This window comes from Hyla sarda, chromosome 3 (assembly GCF_029499605.1).
Source record: "Hyla sarda isolate aHylSar1 chromosome 3, aHylSar1.hap1, whole genome shotgun sequence".
Classification (NCBI taxonomy): domain Eukaryota; kingdom Metazoa; phylum Chordata; class Amphibia; order Anura; family Hylidae; genus Hyla; species Hyla sarda.
In genome coordinates, this window is record NC_079191.1 from 72643378 (window position 1) to 72666745 (window position 23368).

Consider the following 23368-nt stretch of genomic DNA (forward strand, 5'->3'; position numbering starts at 1 on the left):
TCCGAGACGATCTGCGTGGGCAACCCGTGAAGACAAAAAATGTGTACAAAAAATTGTTTTGCCAACTGAGGCGCTGAAGGAAGACCAGGAAGAGGAATAAAATGTGCCATCTTGGAAAATCGATCAACGACCACCCAAACAACAGTGTTGCCACGGGATGGGGGTAAGTCTGTAATAAAGTCCATACCAATCAGAGACCAAGGCTGTTCGGGGACAGGCAGAGGATGAAGAAGACCAGCAGGCTTCTGGCGAGGAGTCTTATCCCAGGCACAGACAGTGCAGGCCCGCACAAAATCAACAACATCCGTTTCCAGAGTCGGCCACCAATAGAAACGAGAGATGAGTTGCAAGGATTTCTTGATGCCCGCATGGCCTGCGAGATGGGAGGAGTGACCCCATTTGAGGATTGCGAGGCGTTGGCATGGAGAAACGAAGGTCTTCCCTGGAGGAGTTTGCCTGATGGAGGCTGGAGAAGTGGAGATCAGGCAGTCAGGAGGAATGATGTGTTGCGGAGAGAGCTCTACTTCCGAGGCATCCGAGGAACGAGAGAGAGTATCGGCCCTAATGTTCTTATCGGCAGGGCGAAAGTGAATTTCAAAATTAAACCGGGCAAAGAACAGAGACCACCTGGCCTGGCGAGGGTTCAGCCGTTGGGCAGACTGGAGATAGGAGAGATTCTTGTGATCGGTGTAAATAATAACTGGAAATTTTGATCCCTCCAGCAGATGCCTCCATTCCTCAAGTGCTAATTTAATGGCCAGTAGCTCTCGATCCCCGATGGAGTAGTTCCTCTCCGCCGGAGAGAAGGTCCTAGAAAAAACCCCACAAGTAACAGCATGCCCAGAAGAATTTTTTTGTAGAAGAACCGCTCCAGCTCCTACTGAGGAGGCATCAACCTCCAATAGGAAGGGTTTAGATGGGTCAGGTCTGGAGAGCACGGGAGCAGAAGAAAAGGCAGACTTGAGCTGTTTAAAGGCGTCTTCCGCTTGAGGAGGCCATGACTTAGGATTGGCGTTCTTCTTGGTTAAAGCCACGATAGGAGCCACAATGGTGGAAAAATGTGGAATAAATTGTCTGTAATAATTGGCGAACCCCAAAAAACGTTGGATAGCACGGAGTCCGGAGGGGCGTGGCCAATCTAAGACGGTAGAGAGTTTGTCTGGATCCATTTGTAGTCCCTGGCCAGAGACCAAGTATCCTAGGAAAGGAAGAGATTGACATTCAAACAGACATTTCTCCATTTTGGCATAAAGTTGATTGTCTCGAAGTCTCTGAAGAACCATGCGGACATGCTGGCGGTGTTCTTCTAGGTTGGCAGAAAAAATCAGAATATCGTCCAGATACACAACAACACAGGAATATAAGAGATCACGAAAAATTTCATTAACAAAGTCTTGGAAGACGGCAGGGGCATTGCACAGGCCAAAGGGCATGACCAGATACTCAAAGTGTCCATCTCTAGTGTTAAATGCCGTTTTCCATTCGTCCCCCTCCCTGATGCGGATGAGATTATAAGCACCTCTTAAGTCCAGTTTGGTAAAGATGTGGGCACCTTGGAGGCGATCAAAGAGTTCAGAGATAAGAGGTAGAGGGTAGCGGTTCTTTACCGTGATTTTATTAAGTCCGCGGTAGTCAATGCAAGGACGTAGGGAGCCATCTTTTTTGGACACAAAGAAAAATCCAGCTCCGGCAGGAGAGGAGGATTTGCGGATAAACCCCTTTTTTAAATTTTCCTGGATGTACTCAGACATAGCAAGAGTCTCTGGGGCGGACAGAGGATAAATTCTGCCCCGGGGTGGAGTAGTGCCCGGGAGGAGGTCAATAGGACAGTCATAAGGCCTGTGAGGAGGTAGAGTCTCAGCTTGTTTCTTGCAAAATACGTCAGCATAGTCCATATAGGCCTTAGGGAGACCGGTTACAGGGGGAACCACAGGGTCACGGCAGGGAGTACTGGGAACCGGTTTAAGGCAGTCCTTGAAACAAGAGGTACCCCAGCTCTTGATCTCCCCTGTGGACCAATCCAGGGTTGGGGAATGGCGTTGAAGCCACGGTAGTCCAAGGAGAATTTCGGAAGTGCAATTGGGGAGGACCAAAAACTCAATTTTTTCATGATGAGGTCCGATGCACATTAGGAGTGGCTCCGTGCGGTAACGTATGGTACAGTCCAATCTTTCATTGTTAACACAATTGATGTAGAGGGGTCTGGCGAGACTGGTTACCGGGATGTTGAACCTGTTGATGAGAGAGGCCAAAATAAAGTTTCCTGCAGATCCGGAATCCAAGAAGGCCATCGTAGAGAAGGAGAAGGTAGATGCAGATATCCGCACAGGCACAGTAAGACGTGGAGAAGCAGAGTTGACATCAAGGACTGTCTCACCTTTGTGCGGAGTCAGCGTGCGTCTTTCCAGGCGGGGAGGACGGATAGGACAATCCTTCAGGAAGTGTTCGGTACCGGCACAGTACAGGCAGAGATTCTCCATGCGGCGTCGTGTCCTCTCTTGAGGTGTCAGGCGAGACCGGTCAACTTGCATAGCCTCCACAGCGGTAGGCACAGGAACGGATTGCAGAGGACCAGAGGAGAGAGGAGCCGGGGAGAAAAAACGCCTCGTGCGAACAAAGTCCATATCCTGGCGGAGCTCCTGACGCCTTTCGGAAAAACGCATGTCAATGCGAGTGGCAAGATGAATGAGTTCATGTAGATTAGCAGGAATTTCTCGTGCGGCCAGAACATCTTTAATGTTGCTGGATAGGCCTTTTTTAAAGGTCGCGCAGAGGGCCTCATTATTCCAGGATAGTTCAGAAGCAAGAGTACGGAATTGTATGGCGTACTCGCCAACGGAAGAATTACCCTGGACCAGGTTCAGCAGGGCAGTCTCAGCAGAAGAGGCTCGGGCAGGTTCCTCAAAGACACTACGAATTTCCGAGAAGAAGGAGTGTACAGAGGCAGTGACGGGGTCATTGCGGTCCCAGAGCGGTGTGGCCCATGACAGAGCTTTTCCAGACAGAAGGCTGACTACGAAAGCCACCTTAGACCTTTCAGTAGGAAACTGGTCCGACATCATCTCCAAGTGCAGGGAACATTGTGAAAGAAAGCCACGGCAAAACTTAGAGTCCCCATCAAATTTATCCGGCAAGGATAGTCGTAGGCCTGAAGCGGCCACTCGCTGCGGAGGAGGTGCAGGAGCTTGCGGAGGAGATGATTGCTGAAGCTGTGGTAGTAGCTGCTGTAGCATCACGGTCAGTTGAGACAGCTGGTGGCCTTGTTGCGCTATCTGTTGTGACTGCTGGGCGACCACCGTGGTGAGGTCGGCGACAACTGGCAGAGGGACTTCAGCGGGATCCATGGCCGGATCTACTGTCACGATGCCGGCTGGCAGGAGGTGGATCCTCTGTGCCAGAGAGGGATTGGCGTGGACCGTGCTAGTGGACCGGTTCTAAGTTACTACTGGTGTTCACCAGAGCCCGCCGCAAAGCGGGATGGTCTTGCTGTGGCGGTAGTAACCAGGTCGTATCCACTAGCAACGGCTCAACCTCTCTGACTGCTGAAGATAGGCGCGGTACAAGGGAGTAGACAAAAGCAAGGTCGGACGTAGCAGAAGGTCGGGGCAGGCAGCAAGGATCGTAGTCAGGGGCAACGGCAGGAGGTCTGGAACACAGGCTAGGAACACACAAGGGAACGCTTTCACTAGGCACAAGGGCAACAAGATCCGGCGAGGGAGTGCAGGGGAAGTGAGGTATACATAAGGAGTGCACAGGTGAAGACACTAATTGGAACCACTGCGCCAATCAGTGGCGCAGTGGCCCTTTAAATCGCAGAGACCCGGCGCGCGCGCGCCCTAGGGAGCGGGGCCGCGCGCGCCGGGACAGGACCGAGGGAGAGCGAGTCAGGTACGGAAGCCGGAGTGCGCATCGCGAGCGGGCACCACCCGCATCGCGAATCGCATCCCGGCTGGAGGCGGTATCGCAGCGCACCCGGTCAGTGGATCTGACCGGGGCGCTGCCGTAGCGAGGATGTTGCGAGCGCTCCGGGGAGGAGCGGGGACCCGGAGCGCTCGGCGTAACAGTGTGCCTTCAGCTGTTGCAAAACTACAACTCCCAGCATGCCCAGACAGCCAAAGGCTGTCTGGGCATGCTGAGAGTTGTAGTTTTGCAACAGCTGGAGGACAAATGGTTAGGAAACTTTGCTCTAGAGTAATAACAAAATGGTTGCACACATATACATACCTGTGGTGGCCCAGTACAGGAGTTGCACCCCTGTACCCTAGCTGCCCTGTTCGGCAGACTCCATACAGTGGCCCCTGGGCCCCCACTGCACTTATGTTCTACCTACTCCCTTAAGTGCCTATATTATGCTGTGTGTTGTATATAAAATGTGTTATAGCTTTAAAAGACCTGTTGTCATGTGATTAACCTGTTGTCATGTGATTGTAACCCAGTGAGGTATCAGTGACCATGTGACCTAAGGATGACCTATGAGACCCCTCCTAGTCTCCCCCATATAAGCCCTGGGTGTAGCTAGCTCATTCCTAGTGTGTGTCAGTCATGGATTCTCAAGTCCATTGCCCTACAGGTCAAGTGAAAGCCTGGTAAGCTACAGAAGGAGTGAAGTCAGTCATAGTCTGTCAGTCAAGTCAGTCCAGGCAGGGGTCAAGTCCTGGGAAAAAAAAGTGTGGGTACTCACCCAAGATTTCCACTTAAAGGGGTACTCCACCCAGAGACATCTTATCCCCTATCCAAAGGATAGGAGATATGATGTCTGATTGCAGGGGGCCCTCTGCTGGAGACCCCCGCATTCTCCCTGCTGCACCCGGCATTCGTTTAGAGCGTTGGGTGCAGCTCCGGAGGCTCGTGATGTCACAACCCCCCCAATGTAAGTCTATGGTCATGCCCCCTCCCATAGACTTGCATTGAGGGGGCATGGCCGTGATGTCACGAGCCTCTGCCCCCCTTCGCCAGTCATTCGGCATGGAGCGAAGTTCACTCCATGCACCGGATGTCTGAGGTGCCACAGCCGAGATCGGGACCCCCGCGATTAGACATCTTATCCCCTATCCTTTGGATAGGAGATAAGATGTCTAGGGGCGGAGTACCCCTTTAAGGGCTGGTCCTGCAGGACTCCTGCTAATGGGAACTGCGTTCCTGCTGTGGAAAAAGTGCAGGAACACCGTTCCAATGAGTTCCTGCAGGACTTGAACCCTGAGTCCAGTTCATCCTGTCTTCAGTCAGCGTGGCCTGCATCCAAATTGTCCAAGTCCACTATAAGTCCCAGCAAGCCTTAAGGTCTCTGAAGTCACTGGTCACCTCCGTGGGCCTAGCCAAGCTGTATAGACTATTATGTCTGTCTGACTCAGTAAAGCTGCCGTTGTTATGTAACTTTGTGTCGGAGCCATTATTTGGCCTCGTGCCTAGCCCAGGATCCAGCAGTATTCCTTTGGGTGGTGTAGAGGATAAACCACGCCATGGCATCACGAGCACAAGGGGTTAATGCCATCTGCCCCCAGGATAATTCCATCTGCCCTCATCACACCCTCACCACATACCCTTTAGTCCCAACCCTGGGTATTCTTTTGGTCATTATCCCATAATTTTTTATCTAGTGTCTGATATTAGAGCACATACCCTTTCTATTAGAAGCATTTTGGTGTGGACTATTAGGGCTCCCTCGGTTTTCCTCATAAGTTACTTTAACCCAATGTGTTTCTCATTCAAGAATTTTTTGGCGTTATTAACGGGATTGGCAGATGAGGGGTGAACAGCGGGCCAGGGTCTTGTTACCAGGCTGTTTAATCTCTTGCCTGGAAGTGCAGTATTAGGAAGGAGATTCATACTCCAGCAGCTGTTATATTCACGTTTTTAGTTATTTTTGTAGCTATGTTGGATGATTCCTCTGTTTTCAGTCTGTCTCTATTATTACCAGAATTGGATGCAGATTTCCGTGAGCTTCAGTTCACTTCAGACCTTGGAGTCACTGTGGCTGTCCAACGTTCTCTTGTCTGTAGGTGTTTCACAGAGGTCAAGGTGTCTATTGTGTATATCTGTACTGGGGGGGGGGGGGGCACAAATACTTAGAACAGTGTTTCTCAACTAGGGTGCCTCCAACTGTTGCAATACTACAACTCCCAGCATTCCCGAACAGTCAAAGGCTGCCTGAGCATGCTTGTGCAACTTGTGAGACGTGACTTCTCACGGCCCAGAGGATTTACTTAAATTTTCAAATTTGCTGCAGCGCCATCACAGGTAAACTGAAGAATGGCACAGTTTTAATTGTGAACTTTCAGTGTAATGCAAACATTTATTGTTGCTATCTTTGTAGCTACACTTCACTTGCTCTTTTAACCCCTTCCCGACCCATGACATACATGTACGTCATGACCGGGAAGGTTTTCCCGACCTATGACGTACATGTACGTCATGCAGATACTGGCCGCGCCCAGTAAGATGGTGGTTATCAATAAAAGCCAGCCATCTTGCCGCGGGACCTAGGGGGGTTTGGTAAACACCCCTCCACCGCAATCGCTACTATGAGCTAGTCATATCTGACTAGGCGATGGCAGCGTTTCGTAATGAAAATCCTGAGCAGAGGGGATCGGGACACACACATTGCTCTGCTTAGTGTCCCCGGTGTCCTGTCCCCCTTCCCCGATGTCCCTTACCGGTCCTGAGCTCCTGTAGCTGTGCCCTCCTGCATGCTTCACTTCCTGGTGAAACAAGTGCAGTAATTTATTTAAATTTTTTTCGGTAAATGAGCTGTTTAGTTGTACAACAGCTCCCCCTAGTGTCCTAAACCTGCTACTGCATCGTGTGCTTGGCTGGTCAGACACTAGGCGGAGCTGTTGTACAGAAGTAAAAAATAAATAAATATATATATATATATATATATATATACACGTATACATATATATATATATATATATACACACATGTGTGTGCATATATATATATATATACACATATATTCAGAATTCAAGTGGTCCCTAAAAAAATTTGATTTAAAACTTTTGTCGAAAATTTGAAAAAATGCTCATAATAACATAAGCCTTCTAATGTCATAAAAAGTGAAAGAATGTTTAACAAATGATGTCAGCATAAAGTAGAGATGTTGTGGATGTGAATTAATAACTAAATTTATTTGGCATGACTATTTCTCTTACAAGTAGAGAGTTTCAAACATAGAGAAATGAACATTTTTCAAATTTTTCACAATGTTTTAGAGTTTTTCACAAAAATAAGAGACAGATTTGAAAAAACATACTGGGTCATAAAGGCCGAAACTAGCTGGGTCATGAAGGGGTTAAAAGAGGACCCTTATAATGGGTCCCTCTATTAGACTATTTGGAAACATGTTTTTTTAAAGGGGTACTCTTTGGTGGAAGGTGGAAAATATTTTTTTTCAAATCAACTGGTGCGAAAAAGTTATACTGTAGAGATTTGTAAATTACTTCCATTTAAAAATCATAATCCTTCCAGTACTTATCAACTGCTGTATGCTCCAGAGGAAGTTGTATTTCTGTCTGGAGTTCTTTTCAGTCTGACCACAGTGCTCTCTGCTGCCACCTCTGTCCATGTCAGGAACTATCCAGAGTAGGAGCAAATCCCCATAGCAAATCCTGATATGGACAGAGATGTCAGCAGAGAGCACTGTGGTCAGACTGAAAAAAACTCCAGAAAGAAATACAACTTCCTGTGGAGTATACAGCAGCAGATAAATCCTCCTAGGATTAAGAGTTTTAAATAGAAGTAATTTACAAATCTGTTTAACTTTCTGGCACCAGTTGATTTAAAAAAAAAAAATAGTTTTCCACCAGAGTACCCCTTTAACCAGGTAACCTCTACTATTCTAAATAATATTATTCTAAAGGGAAAAAAAAGTTCATATCAACTGGTGGCAGAAAGTTAGACAGATCTGTAAATGTCTGAATACCCTGGAGGAAGTCATGTAGTCTTTCCAGTCAAACCACAGTGCTCTCTGCTGCCACCTCTCTGGTGTCAGGAACTGTCCAGAGCAGGAGCAAATCCCCATAGCAAACCTCTCCTGCTCTGGACAGTTCCTGACATGGACAGAGGTGGCAGCAGAGAGCACTGTTTCTAACTGAAAAGAACCACACAACTTTTAGATAAGGACTAAAAGTTTTGAGATTTTTAAATAGCAGTGATTTGCAAATCTCTATAACTTCGTGCCAATTGTTGATTTGAACATTTCTTTTTATTCCGGAATACCCCTTTAAAGGGGTACTCCAACCCTAGACATCTTATCCCCTATCCAAAGGATAGGAGATAAGATGTCTGATGGCGGGGGTCCCACCGCTGGGGACCCCCTGAATCTACCATGCAGCACCCACCTGTAACGGCTTCCGGAATCGCTGGAGGCCCTCAGGCTGTTACCATCCCGACCACGAGAATGGAAGATCGTGACGTCACGACTCCGCCCCTGTGTGGTGTCACACCCGCCCCCTCAATGCAAGTCTATGGGAGGGGGCGTGACATCACGATCTTCCGTTCTTGTGGTCGGGATGGTATTATCCTGAGGGCCTCCAGCGGTTCCGGAAGCCGTTACAGGTGGGTGCTGCATGGTAGTATGCGGGGGTCCCCAGCGGCGGGACCCCCGCCATCAGACATCTTATCTCCTATCCTTTGGATAGGGGATAAGATGTCTAGGGGTGGAGTACCCCTTTAAGTATAAAATTAATTGACGATAAAATAGCTGACAATGTAGCTGTACTGGGATATTGTAAATTAAACAATTCCTATAAGATGCTGTACAATAGAATTGGTATTGAAGCAATTTTCCATACAATAAATTTAAATTCACTAAAAGGAAAGTTCAATAAAAAAAAAAAAAAAAGTATATATATATATATATATTCCAGCTAGCGCACCAATAAATACAGCATGCCTGATGCCATCTAGTAAGTAAAGCCGCCAGCTACATAACTCTCAGTTCTCGTTGCATAAATTCTCATGTTTTTCCATATATATGAGTAGGGAGAAGACAAAACGCTGCTTTTTGTTTCAAAAGTAAAATGATTATTTAACCAGATATCTGATGAAATCTACTGGCGGGGCATTTTAATGTCAATTTTGAAATTCAAGATCCTGTGATAGGAGCCGGAGAAGAATGTTCTATGATCTTCATTTTATTAATACTGCTGCTTTCTGCGTAATTCATCACGAAGGAACGATTGTTACTGAGTGATGAGAGGAGCAGCCCGAGGCTCGCCAATGGAGGAATCCTAGGATTTCAAGTCAAGCTCCACCTTAGATTAGCATTGTCACTATTGTCTGGTATATCGGGCATCTTTGAAATGTATCTTTATCAGCTGTTTATTTGACTAAACAGTTTATTTTGGAATGGAAACCATCAACAAACTGGACAGCCAGTAGTCTACATTTACTTCTATTACTATTATATTATTATTTCTACTTTTTTATTTCATGTTTTTTGTTTTTTTTAAACACTGACAAATTTATTACTATTGTACAGATTTTATTCCAGTCCCTGTTCAGGGTCACAATCCTAAGGGTATGTTCACACTGAGGAATTGGCGCGGAAGTCCTTGACAGAATTCTGTGGTGTGAACTCCTAACATTAGTGTCAATGGGCGAGATTTATCAAAACCTGTGCAGAGGAAGAGTGGTGCAGTTGCCCATAGCAACCAATCAGATTGCTTCTTTCATTTTCCACAGGCCTCTAAAGAGGCCTGTGGAAAATGAAAGAAGCAATCTGATTGGTTGCTATGGGCAACTGCACCACTCTTCCTCTGCACAGGTTTTGATAAATCTCCCCCAATGGGTCCGCGGACCCATTCACAGTGCAGAATTTTATCGGCAGAGAATTCTGCCTATACAATTGATCAGCCAGAAGAATGAACCTGTTTATTCTTTGTTGGGAATTCCGCAAGCACTGCATTGATGCTCTAAACGAACACCGGATGCAATATGGAGATCGTGGTGGTCCCCATCGGTGTGACCCCCGTGATCAGACATCTTATCCCCTCTCCTTCGGAGAGGGGATAAGATGTCCAGGGGCGGAGTACCTGTTTAAGGCCAATTTAGGGTGCTGCTTGTACTTCTGCCAATGTTTTTGAAAATGTGTCTCAGAAATGACGGATAACAGAGAACAATGAGGAAGATTTATCAAAATCCGTGCAGAGGAAAAGTTGACAAGTTGTCCTTAGGAACCAATCAGATCGCTTCTTTCATTTTTGAAAATGCCTCAGAAAAAATTACGGAAGCAATCTGATTGGATGCTATGGGCAATTGGTCAACTTTTCCTCTGCACAGATTTTGATAAATCTGCCTCAATAACTTTTACTTTTTTGAATCCCTGAAACTTTTGTTTGTTCCATTCATCTCTTGTTCTTCCATTTAGTGATGATGACAAATGTTCCTTGTAGCTTCTATCTAAGTCAAATTCCTGTTCCCTTTTCAGACGCCTGTGCTATCCAAGGCCGAGAAGCAGTCACAAGGGCAATTGCTTGCAACCAGCGTGAGGTGGGGTCAGACTCCTATCAACCAGTCCACTCCGTGGGATACTGAGGAGCCTCCATCCAAGCAGATGAGGAAAGGCGAAAACCCAGGTAAGCCATGACCGGCCCTGAAAAGAGTGAAGCTCTGAAGCCCAGGACTAACCTGTTCATTTTTTATTCCATGTGTGTGCACCTTTCTATAGACTTTGATGGGACACATTAGTAGATTTAAAAAAAAAAATGCAGTTTTGAATACCTTTTATTATACTGTACTGTTTGTTTTGATTTTACAATGTGTGAACCCCTTTTAAAGGGTACTCCGCCCGTAAACGTCTTATCTCCGATCCAAAGGATAGGTGAGGAGATGTCTGATCGCGGGGGGCCGCCACTGGGGACCTCCGCGATCTTGGCTGCGGCACCCAAGACAACCGATGCACGGAGTGAACTTTGCTCTGTGCCGGATGACTGGCAATGTGGGACGGAGGCTCGAGACATCACGGTCACGCCCCTTCAATGCAAGTCTAAGGGAGGGGGTGTGACGGACGTCACACCCCCTCCCATGGACTTGCATTGAGGGGGCGTGGCAGTTACATCACCAGCGGGCGTGGCTGTGATGTCACAAGCTTCCGGCACTGCACCCAACGCTCTAAACGAATGCCGGGTGTGGTGGAACCCCCGCGATCAGACATCTTATAAGATGTCTAGGGGCGGAGTACCCCTTTAAAACCATCTCCAAGATGTAATAAATTTAGAAAATATCTGAGGGGGATATTTTTACATGTTTTTGGCCCAAAACATGCCAGATTAGTCAATTTGACACTTAATTTTACAACCATAATAATTATGCCCATAAAATTAAAACAGCATAGGGGATAAGTGTCTAATTGCTGGGAGGCCGACTGCGGTGACCCCCCTGCGATCTTCAGCATGGTGCCCCGGCTTTCCTTGTGCACAAAGTGGGAGTTGACGGGGGTCTGGATGATTACATGGGGGGATGATGTATTTCCCACCCTAGGCTTATAGTTGAGTCAATAACTTTTCCTGGGTTTTTGGGGTAAAATTAGGGGCCTTGGCTTATATTCGGGTCGGCTTATACTCCAGTATATACGGTATGTTAGGGAATTGTTAGTCATGTAGTTGGTCAAACTTATCTTTACCCACACTCAAAAGTTGTAAAAAAAAAAAGTAAATCAATGCGGAATGTGTCATGTGCTGCGTTTCCCGGCAGCACAGAAGCCCTGTACACATCCTATATATAATTATATAGACTAGTCATTATGGTAATTGGTGCATTATTAATGAGCACTACAATGCTGCCGGTAGCAGAGGCTTTCCTCGAAATAGCAGCCTAGTGATTATGAGTGACAAGACCAGGAGCTTCTGTGCCATTAGTGTAGGTGGGTGGGGGGCGCAGTACTATGTGTTCCTATGCTGGATTTCAGGAGATATGTGTTTGTAGAATACATCAAGTCCTAGGACATAAATCCAGATTAATGAGCGAGGAGCGGGGTGTTACTGCTCGGATTGCCTCTTGCAGGGACATGGCTTTGTGTCATTATGTTGTTGTGACATTTCACCACCGCCTCGTCACTTCATCTCCCAAAAAGTCCCATCCTCATGTTTGCTCCCGCAATTTGATTCTTTTTCTAATTAAAGCTCCATATACTGTCATAAATCTCCCGGATTACATGTAACACCTACATCTCTATGTCCCGGGTACATCAAATTGTATCGCTTGAGAGTCGCAGTTACATTTAGGTCACGTAAAAAAATATTTTTTCCATAATGCAAGAATCAAAACCTGAAGGGAAATACTTAAAGAACCCCCAAATAATTGTAAAATTTTTTTACGTTTCTTACAATATGTGGCTTAGAAGTACAAAAAAGTTTACGTCCAACTTCTTTGTGGTAAGCAATACCTAAAGTAGTTAGTTAAAGGGGTATGCCAGGAAAAAACTTTTTTATATATATATCAACTGGCTCCAGAAAGTTAAACAGATTTGTAAATTACTTCTATTAAAAAATCTTAATCCTTTCAGTACTTATGAGCTTCTGAAGTTAAGGTTGTTCTTTTCTGTCTAAGTCCTCTCTGATGACACCTTTCTTGGGAAACGCCCAGTTTAGAAGAGGTTTGCTATGGGGATTTGCATTTAAAATGGGCGTTTCCCGAGACAAGTGTCATCAGAGAGGACTTAGACAGAAAAGAGCAACCTTAACTTCAGAAACTCATAAGTATTGAAAGGATTAAGATTTTTTAATAGAAGTAATTTACAAATCTGTTTAACTTTCTGGAGCCAGTTGATATATATAAAAAAGTTTTTTCCTGGATAACCCCTTTAAAGAGAAGCGATATTCCTCCTGTGCCTCCCACGTAACAATAATCTGGTTACTGTCGGCCATCTTGAATGTAGAAATCACAGTTCGGCCAACGTTACTGGAAACTTTCAACAACTTTCAACAAACATGGTTCATTCTAGAGTCGCTCCGGACTGGAAACTTCCATCCGGAGCTTCCATGCGTGGCCAGCGGCGACTGAATCAGTGGGCTCTAGGACCGCTCAGACATGCCTCTGGAAAGGATTACGCCAGAACATTGAGCAGGTTGAATGTTCTGGTGGAATTTTGTGATCAGAATTTTCGACCAGAAAATTCCACAGTGTGAATGGGTTCACGGAAAACCCATTCACCTGCATGTTAAGTTTCATGCATTGGAATTTTCCGACCGAAATTTCTAGGCGGAATTCCGGTCGGTAATTCCGTAGTGTGATCCCGGCCTAAGAGTTTAGCTGAGCTCTTGTAAGTCGGAGAAAGATTACTCTTTCTAAAATCAGTATTATTCCTAAAATGTAGGTCATTAGAGCAGTTTTTCCCAACCAGCGTGCCTCCAGCTGTTGCAAAACTACAACTCCCAGCGTGCCCGGACAGCCTTTGGCTGTCCGGGCATGCTGGGAGTTGTACTTTTGCAACAACCAGAAGCTTACTGGTTGGGAAACACGGTACTAGAGCTCCAGCACTGGATGTTTTGGGATCTGAGCTCTGAAGTATGTAAAACTGAGAATGCAACTGTATACTAATAATAATATCTTTATATCTATAGTGGGCAAATTATTAACCTAATATCATTCATTATGAAGGCAGGTGTAGTGATACCACTACAATGCACCAACCTAGGCCTGGATTCCATTGTTAAGTAGGCTGCAGGCTTAAATATGCCTGCAGCCTATGAAAGAGAAATGTGCTAGTGATTTTACTGCTCTGCTACGTAAAGGATGCATCCTTTCCTCATGATAGGAGGTGCACATTGCACTTGCATCCTGACCCTAGTAATTTATTACTATTGATATTCTGGGGGATTTTGTATTGAGTCCCAAGATTTCTAACAAGCAAACACTCTCTTCTGGCTCACAGAAGATGTTCCGAGGGAATCTATTTGCTCTATTTGCTGGAAAGAGCTGCAGACACTGTTGCATAGTTGTTAGGGTATAAATACAAACTGTGTTTTTCCTGGAGCTGATGGTGGTTGACGCACTTATAAAATTTCCTTTGTATTTCTCAGCCAAGTGTCAAAGGAGGCATGGCGGAGCTGCTTAAAGAGTACCTGTCACCAAATAAACCTTTTAATATAGTGTTCCTTGTGTAATTAGCAGACACTTTCCCATTCACTTGCTTTTAAACTTATCAACATAAATATGTTAAAAATGTAATATAAAAAACGTCCACTAGGTGACTCTGTTCTGTTCGCTGCCACAATTAATACAGTGAGCTTGGTCTCCTTCCGGCCTGGCAGGAGTCCAAACTCAGGAAGTGCTTCTCTGCACTTTTTTAAACTTATTAAACCGTATGCAACCGGACATCCGTTTTCAAACCGTATACGGTTTAAAACCGTACAGAGGTATATACGGTTGTACACGGTTGTATGCGGTTCGGTGCGGTTTTGAGACATACTTTTTTTTTTTTAAACCTGATACGGGAACAGTATTGCAAAAATGATATGTGAATGCAGCCTTACAGGGATTTTGTTCCCCTAGAAACATTGCCACTCTCGTTCATGGGCTGTGTTGCGTATAGCATCTCATTGAAGTAAATTAGGCTGAGCTGCAATACCTAGCAGAGCCAGGCTCTGTTTCTGAGATGAAAGCAGATCATTTTCACTAAATTTAGACAACACTTTTAGTAGGAGTTCCCCTTTAAATGCCTGCTGTCTACATTATAATACAGTGAATGTGGATTGGCAGTGTCCTTAGAATCTCAATAGACTGGAATGATTCCGACTTACAGAAATAAGCCAGCTGTGCCAGGAGACTAACTTTAAATCCTCTTTTCGTGGGTGTTGAGTCCAACGTGTACAGTACACAAGGCTGGTACCCAAGATACAGATGAAAGTGACATGATCTGAGCGGCACACTCATAACTGCAGGCATAATCCGGTGTGTCAATAGACTTCTCACAAAAGCAAATGATGATACTGAGTTAGGGGCCTGAAGCTCGAGCGCTCGGTAGGAGACAAAGCTCGGTCCCTATGTTGTAACTTTACAAGATACTTCATATACTGCAAAAATAATATACTGTACCTGCATAGCTACACAATACCTAAGAACACATCACCATACGATGATATAGGTTTAATACTAAGATTTTTGATGATTGCAAACACCCCTGAGGCAGTCCCTTTAACTGTTGCACCATATCGCCCACATGGACTACACATACTCCCCCTGATCCCAGATGAGTTGTACAAAAACTGATTGTGTTTTTCTTTTTATTTGCAGAGAAATGTAACTATTTGCCTTGAATTATAAAACCATAAAATGTAGAAAAAGTAAAAGTTACCATGATCCTTAATACATTCTAATTTTTTTTCCAGCCACCCCTCCATGGGCAACGACTGTCTCTGCAGCAACCCAGGCATCTCTTATAGCTCACACTTACGGAATGACCCAGCCTCCTATATATAGCCAAGCAGCCAATGTCCAAGCTCCCATTATAGGCGTCACCCCAACCATCCCTCCTCACGTTGCCCCGCAGTTACCACTCATGACAGCGCATTACCAACTCCAACAGCACCAGCAGCCCACACAACCTCTGAGCAACATGGTGGTGAACCTACAAAGCCAAACAATGTACAGACACAGCCAACCGATAGCTATGTCCTCCTTGACAGGCGTCGGCCAGGTGCCTCATCCCGGTCATACGGCTATAGGCAATGGTCACATGACTTGTCCCATCCTTCCTCCACCACCACCTGCCGTACCTTCTGCAGCGCTTCCTAACAGCGTGCCAGCTACCAATGGTCAGACCCCACCACAACTGCCTCACAACCAGCCCTTGACCGGTGAAAATCCAAATGGTGTACAGATGCTACGAACAATTGGAATGGGAAAGTATGAATTCACAGATCCATGGTATCCTAAAGGTAAGCTGTCATACCACTTCCTCTGTTCCCTTCCCATTGATCTAATCCTGGTTGAACAGCGTGTGATATGCGATTGACATCAAGTTGCAGGCTCAAGCGAAGGTCACGGAGGAAGGTCTTTCATCCCTGACGTGTGTACGCTAGGAGTTCTCCATCACTTTTTCTCTTCTGTGGCCTCGCAGAAGCTCTTATGAATTAAATATGAACACACACAAAAAAAAAGAGAAAGCAATTCTCCAGACGTAAAACAAAACACGGATTTCTTCTCATTTCCCTGTGACACCTACTGAGTTTGCCAGAAAATGGTTGAGTAGAATTCCTGCAGTCTGATTTATATAGAAGGAGCTGACGTGCCCTCTCTAAGTATCCTGCTGAAATGCATCAGTTTGTGGTTGAGAAGCAAGGCCCCTTTTAAAAAAAAAAAAAAATTTCATCTAAAGTGAAGCTTGGGTCCCAGAGCTCCGGCCTTCTTAAATAATGCATTATCTGCAAACGTGCCTTTTTCCAGAACAAGCAGCGAGATGAGGGCTGCAGGCTCACAGGGATGCTAACAAGTCCACAGCCCAAATACATAATACAAAAGTCTCTTTATTTTTCACATGACTCGACAGAATTCCCCAATAAATAAATCGCCTTTAATAAGGGCCACATTGGCTCTTGATTTACGACCCCTCCCACTGCCATCTCTATGGGTGACGCTCTAAGACAACAAATAAGATGTCTGGGATTGTAGATCAGGTTTTATTTTCACAGCAGGATAGTCCTTGTGAGGGATGCTTATAAAGGTCCTCCAGCAGGGGGGGGTCATATATTTATGGCTGTGGGGGCACAATGTTATACTGGCTGCCATTAGACAAGAGCAAAATTTATGGGGAAGGATGGAAGTAACGGCAGAATCCAACAATAACACAGGTCCTTCTAAAAATAGATCTGCAGTAAATAGGAGCAGGGTGGTCCATGGGGTTGTGTCTTTCGAGTACACTACAACTCTGATAAAGTGCTAGGAGTACCTAGTAATGATAGGGCAGGGAAGTACCTAGTAATGATAGGGGAGGGAAGTACCTAGTAATGATAGGGGAGGGAAGTACCTAGTAATGATAGGGGAGGGGAGTACCTAGTAATGATAGGGGAGGGAAGTACCTAGTAATGATAGGGGAGGGGAGTACCTAGTAATGATAGGGGAGGGGAGTACCTAGTAATGATAGGGGAGGGAAGTACCTAGCAATGATAGGGGAGGGGAGTACCTAGTAACTAGTAAGGATAGGGGAGGGGAGTACCTAGTAATGATAGGGGAGGGGAGTACCTAGTAATGATAGGGGAGGGGAGTACCTAGTAAGGATAGGGGAGGGAAGTACCTAGTAATGATAGGGGAGGGGAGTACCTAGTAATAATAGGGGAGGGAAGTACCTAGTAATGATAGGGGAGGGAAGTACCTAGTAATGATAGGGGAGGGGAGTACCTAGTAATGATAGGGGAGGGGAGTACCTAGTAGGATAGGGGAGGGGAGTACCTAGTAAGGATAGGGGAGGGGAGTACCTAGTAAGGATAGGGGAGGGGAGTACCTAGTAAGGATAGGGGAGGGGAGTACCTAGTAATGATATGGGAGGGGAGCACCTAGTAATGATAGGGGAGGGGAGTACCTAGTAAGGATAGGGGAGGGGAGTACCTAGTAAGGATAGGGGAGGGGAGTACCTAGTAATGATAGGGGAGTGGAGTACCTAGTAAAAATAGGGGAGAACCTAGTAATGATAGGGGAGTGGAGTACCTAGTAATGATAGGAAAGGGGAGTACCTAGTAATTATAGGGGAGGGGAGTACCTAGTAATGATAGGGGAGGGGAGTACCTAGTAATGATAGGGGAGTACCTAGTAATCCTAAGGGGAGGAATACCTAGCAGTCATAGAGGAGAGAGGTACTTAGTAATGATAGGAGAGAGTAGTAAATAGTAATCATAGAGAAGAGGAGTACCTGGTAATCATAGGGGGGGAGATTTATCAAAACCTGTGCAAAGGAAAAGTTGCCCATAGCAACCAATCAGTTTGCTTCTTCCATTTTGCAGAGGCCTTGTTAAAAATGAAAGAAGCGGTCTGATTGGTTGCTATAGGCAACTGGGAAACTTTTCCTCTGCACAGGTTTTGATAAATCTCCCCCAGGGAGATTAGTACTTAGAAATGATAAGGGAGAGGGTTACCTGGTAATCGTAGGGAAGAGGAGTTCCTAGAAATAATAGGGAGGGGGAGAGCCTAGTAATAGTAGGGAAAGGAGTACCTAGTAATCATAGGGGAGAGGAGTACCTCATAATCATAGGAGAGGAGACTACCTAGTAATTATAGGGGAGAGGAGTACTTCGTAATCTAAGGGAAAGGAGTACCTCGTGGTCGTAGGGGAGAGGAGTACCTAGTAATCTTAGGGGAGGGGAGTAGCTAATAATCATAGGGAAGCAGAGTACCTAGTAATATAGGGGAAGGGGATAACAAGTAATTATAAGGCCCCATGGCACAAAATTCAATGTAATTCTGGAGCATTTCTGTCGTTCCTCTGTTGTGCCTTATTGAAATTTATGAATAAACTGACATCTGGGTGTTACTTTTCCCCCTTGTGTGACACTGCCAGCACTGATTGGACACTGTTAGTATGTAGTAGGGATACGCCCCCCATCTGGCACCCAGTTAGCAATTTATTTTTAAATTTCTGAAAGGAAGGACAAAGCACTGAGCTGTTCCAGAATTACTACATTCTAGGGAATAATATGTACTAAATAGACAGGTCAGGAGATGTGACACAGGCTCTTTAAATCATTGTTTTCCTTAATAGACCATTTGATATGCTTTGTTAATTTATCCTACTTGCCAACATTTACATGCCAAAACCCCAGAACTTGCCGGATCATGTAAGCTCAGCCCCCTAGCAACACTTTCCTTCAAAATCACTTTTTGATTGCTTTTGCATAAACACCACTCATTTTGTGATCTGATTCAATTGGGACTGAAGCAAATGTAAAGTCATCAGTTTTTAGGTGCCTTCTCTATGGTGGGGAAGGGGTTCTAAAAATGTCCCATAGGGGTTTCTTGTGGACAGTTTTAACTTTAATTATTAGCCCTACTCTATCAGAGGAACAAATTCTCATAGTACCAAGGATTCAAAGTTGATTGTTTCTATACAGGAGACCTGAGAACAGAGTACCTCTAATTCAGAGTGACCCTTACCCCATTTTACTATAAAACAGAAAAAGGCAGAGCTTCCCATGGGATGGTATTGCTAGATTCTAGGTGTGTTCGTGTAGGAACAAAAATAGCAAAACTGCTTTGGTAGTTTGTATATGCGTCACAACTACTGTGTCCTGTAGGTATCCAAGGAAGTGGTGCCGCTTTCCCGGGGTCGGTGTGGAGAGATTCCAAGCCGATGGTTGTAATGGAAGGAGATGCAGGAACAACCGGAATGATGGCGCATTCCACTCAGATGTCAGTTTAGATAATAATCTTTATTAAAGCCAAATCACAACGTGTTTCGAGGCTTACACATGCCTCTTCCTCAGGTAAAAACAGGCTTACATGCAGAGTAAAAGTGTCTGTTTAAAAGGATTCTCTTGGCACCAAAATATTGCGAAGCTTCGCAATATTTAGCGCCAAGAGAATCCTTTTAAACAGACACTTTTACTCTGCATGTATGTAAGCCTGTTTTTACCTCAGGAAGAGGCATGTGTGGGGTTTACTTTCTTGTTATACAGCCCCTTTCTACTCAAGGAAGCAGATGATATAACTACGTCAGTACATCTGTTAATGAACTTATAAACTACATACACGTAGCTCCATATACATAAAATCCCTTTCACAGAAGTCTGAAGCTCTGGTTTTTTATTGTCTCTTCTGAGCCGTCATCCATAGAGACTGCTGCTTCTGGGAACAAGACATGAGCATGAAAGTATGGTAGGCTCTTGAGTACAGAATGCCATCACTCGTGTGCTACTTAGACCACTTGCACCGACTCCCGCCCTTTCTTCTCTCAAGAGCTTGCCTTGCATTATAATAAGATCTTTTTGAAAAGGGCCGGAGGTTCCATCTCATTAAATCCCTGAGTCTTTCAATTTCATTGTCTGACTTAACACACAAGTCTTGGCAAAGTTCACGAGCAATTATTGTATGATGTCCAGTAAGGAGAACGAGAGCGGGTCTACCGCTGCCGAATGGATACAGATATTTTTAGAGTTCATTAGAGCACTTATTGAAATTCCGCATTTGTTTTCTTTAATTACAGATCCACAGCCCTTCCAAAGGGGAACGATTCTCATTTGCATGTGAAAATGTACTGTGCGTTCATTATTAACCTTTGCTTGCCCTACCAACCCGCCCCCCCTCCCCCTTCCTTGAAGAACATGAAAATTGTCACAAATTTTTCATTTGCAGCAGGTCATGTTGTCTTCTCAGATGGGTGACGATTTCATTTAATGTAGCGTGTGAGCGGGTATACTGTGTAATTATATCACCATTGTAAGTGAGGCCGGGATATTGGAATTCATGTGTCGTGAAGCTTTGGTAATTACCGGATGTTGAACATCAAGATCTGCTAAGTCTTTGTTATTATACGTAGAATTAGATTATTGTAAGAGTGGAGGGATTTATTTGTATCATAGAAGCATACTTGATAAAACCATATAGCACCATCTGAAATTGTTTAGTTTTTAACATTTTATCAATACAGAATCACCTTCGATCCAAAACCCACAACACAGTTTACAATTCAATCCCCCATTTTGACGTCCTCTACCTTTCTAGGTTAACACTAAAGCATAGCCAATGTGCCATCCTTCTCTTTCATTGTGCCCCCAGACCACCACTGATCAGACATGTCTAGTTAAAGTATTTTTGGAACTACTGTTCTTGAATTTGCCTCCATTTACCCAAGGCAGTGTCTGACCCCCATCTACCAACCTCGGTGTATTGATATAAAGTATGTTTAACCAGTATGGCACAAAGTAATTTTAAAGAAGTCAGCTGGTGTACTGGCATTTAGTATCAGGGGTGGTGCTTGTGTGTAGGGTAACTTGCCCAATTCCGCTGCTGAAAAATTAGATTGGCAGTCAGTTGTAGCTTACAAATCCAGGTGAATGTTTAAATTTTTTATACATTGGCTCAGATTTATCAACCTATGGGAGGGAAAATGGAGATATTCTTCCACAGCAGCCAATCACAGCTCAGCTAACAAGCTGTGGTAAAGGGAAAGCTGAGCTGTGATTGGTTGCTGTGGGAAAATGACTCTACAGGCTCATATCATACCAAGCGGCTATATCACAAAACACATCACGTGATGTGACCCTGTAATACTATTTGAAAAAGACTGATTATGGCCAAAATGCATTGTTTATGGTGACTCCATGTCCCCCCTGGTTCACCTGGATTTGTAAGCTACAAGTAAGTGCCGCTTTATTTTTATTCCATTACTAAACAGTAAAGGATTTTGTGCACAGAGGACCCCTACAAATATTTCCAAGTTCTTTGGTTTAGAATATTGTTAGCCAATGACTTACAGATGTGGCCTTCCTTTACTTTTCCTTTTGACTCAACAAAGATGACATTACTTTCAGATACCCTGTCGGGAGTTGTTTATACTAGATTTGTCTTTTGGGCCAGCCAGGGCCGGTGCCACCTATATGCAAGAGCGCATTCTTGATGGGGGCGCAGCTCAGCCAGCCGCAAGAAAGTTACTGCACTGCACACTGTCTCTGTCACCCCAGTAGTAAGGTGATTACATGAGGAGGGCGTTTGTTACAGTGTGTCACCCCTGTAGTAAGGTGATTACATGAGGAGGGGGTTTGTTACAGTGTGTCACCCCAGTAGTAAGGTGATTACATGAGGAGGGCGTTTGTTACAGTGTGTCACCCCTGTAGTAAGGTGATTACATGAGGAGGGCGTTTGTTACAGTGTGTCACCCCTGTAGTAAGGTGATTACATGAGGAGGGGCTTTGTTACAGTGTGTCACCCCAGTAGTAAGGTGGTTACATGAGGAGGGGGTTTGTTACAGTGTGTTCCTCAGTAGTAAGGTGATTACATGAGAAGGGGGTTTGTTACAGTGTGTCAACCCAGTAGTAAGGTGATTACATGAGGAGGGGGTTTGTTACAGTGTGTCACCCCAGTAGTAAGGTGATTACATGAGGGAGTTTTTTTTTACAGTGTGTCACCCCAGGCTTACCTGATGAAGCCGCGTCAGCGGTGAAACGCGTTGCATTATTGGAAATTCGAATAAACCTACTGCTTTTTACTCTATGCTTCTGCTCCTGGTCAGCGCCGTTCTTAGCCCCTCACTGCTTTGAAGTCCACTTCCTGCCACATGTCAGGAACTGTCCTGACATGGACAGAGGGGGCAGCAAAGAGCACTGTGGTCAGACAGAAAATAAATTCAAAAAGAAAAGCACTTCCTCTGGAGCATACAGCAGCTGATAAGTACTGGAAGGAAATAGAAGTCATTTATAGATATAGAAGTAATTTATACAGAAGTAATTAAAAAATCTGTAACTTTCTGGCACCAGTTGATTTAAAAAAAAAAAAAATTCACCTGAGTACCCCTTTAAACCTGATTTATTACTATATGCAGGCCCTGTTAGTTTTTCATATATAAGGAAATAAGTATTGTGAGTGAAAAGCGCAGATTTAGTAGAACCTTGCACAATTACATTCCTCAGATACCTCCACGTTATCATCACCTGCTTCTTGCCTTGTATCTGACCATACAGAGGGAGTGCCCCGTACATTACTTATCAGAGAAATGTTAGCATACAGTATCTGATCTTTTATCTAAGCTGAATGTCTGGATTGACCTTGACAGATTTCTACCCGGGAATCCCCCGCCAGGCCTGATATAGATGACATTTTGTCAGCGTCATTAGTAATGGATTATTATGACTCTTTAATGACTGCTTTCCCTTAATGTAGGGAGAGGTACAGGCTGACAAGTACCGGCGGCCGCTCACTCCATTTCAGCCTTTGTATTACTCGCCCACTATGGAGTCAGGGAAATGTATAATCTTTGTTTTATAAGAAAATAATGCAAATATAAGTATAAAAGGGGAACACAAAGCGTTTATTATAGAGTTTGTAAAAGCCAGAAAGTATAGTATATGTCTAGTGGTATTCAGCTGTACATAACTGATTACATTACATAACGTGCTCGTGTACCAACCATTTGGCACTAAGTTTATACGTGAATTAAAGGGGTACTCTGGCCCCAAGACCTCTTATCCCCTATCCAAAGGATAGGGGATAAGATGTCTTGGGGCCAGAGTACCCATTTAAGTCAACTGTGCCCCTTCCTTACATCCATCTACTCCCCATCTAAGTTGAACTCAATAGACAAGTGTCTTTTCTCAATTGTTCTAAATATGTAAATTTAGTTTAGACAGGTTCTAACACTACACTACATTGCCGGTCAAGTTGAATCACCATGAATGTAGTTGGAGACCTGTGCAGTGTGACCCAGGGAAGGACACGATGATTGATC

General features: G+C 44.8%; 1 protein-coding gene across 19 annotated transcripts in view; it reads left to right on the plus strand.

The window, feature by feature from the left end:
• The window catches only part of KLHL29 (kelch like family member 29), a 917635-nt gene that overhangs the window by 624426 nt on the left and 269841 nt on the right, over positions 1-23368 (plus strand). For all 19 annotated transcript variants that reach the window (XM_056564303.1, XM_056564304.1, XM_056564322.1 and 16 more), the window contains 2 exons: positions 10430-10577; positions 15330-15878. In XM_056564303.1, the coding sequence (XP_056420278.1) occupies positions 10430-10577; positions 15330-15878 (697 nt within the window). The remainder of the gene's footprint in view (positions 1-10429; positions 10578-15329; positions 15879-23368) is intronic.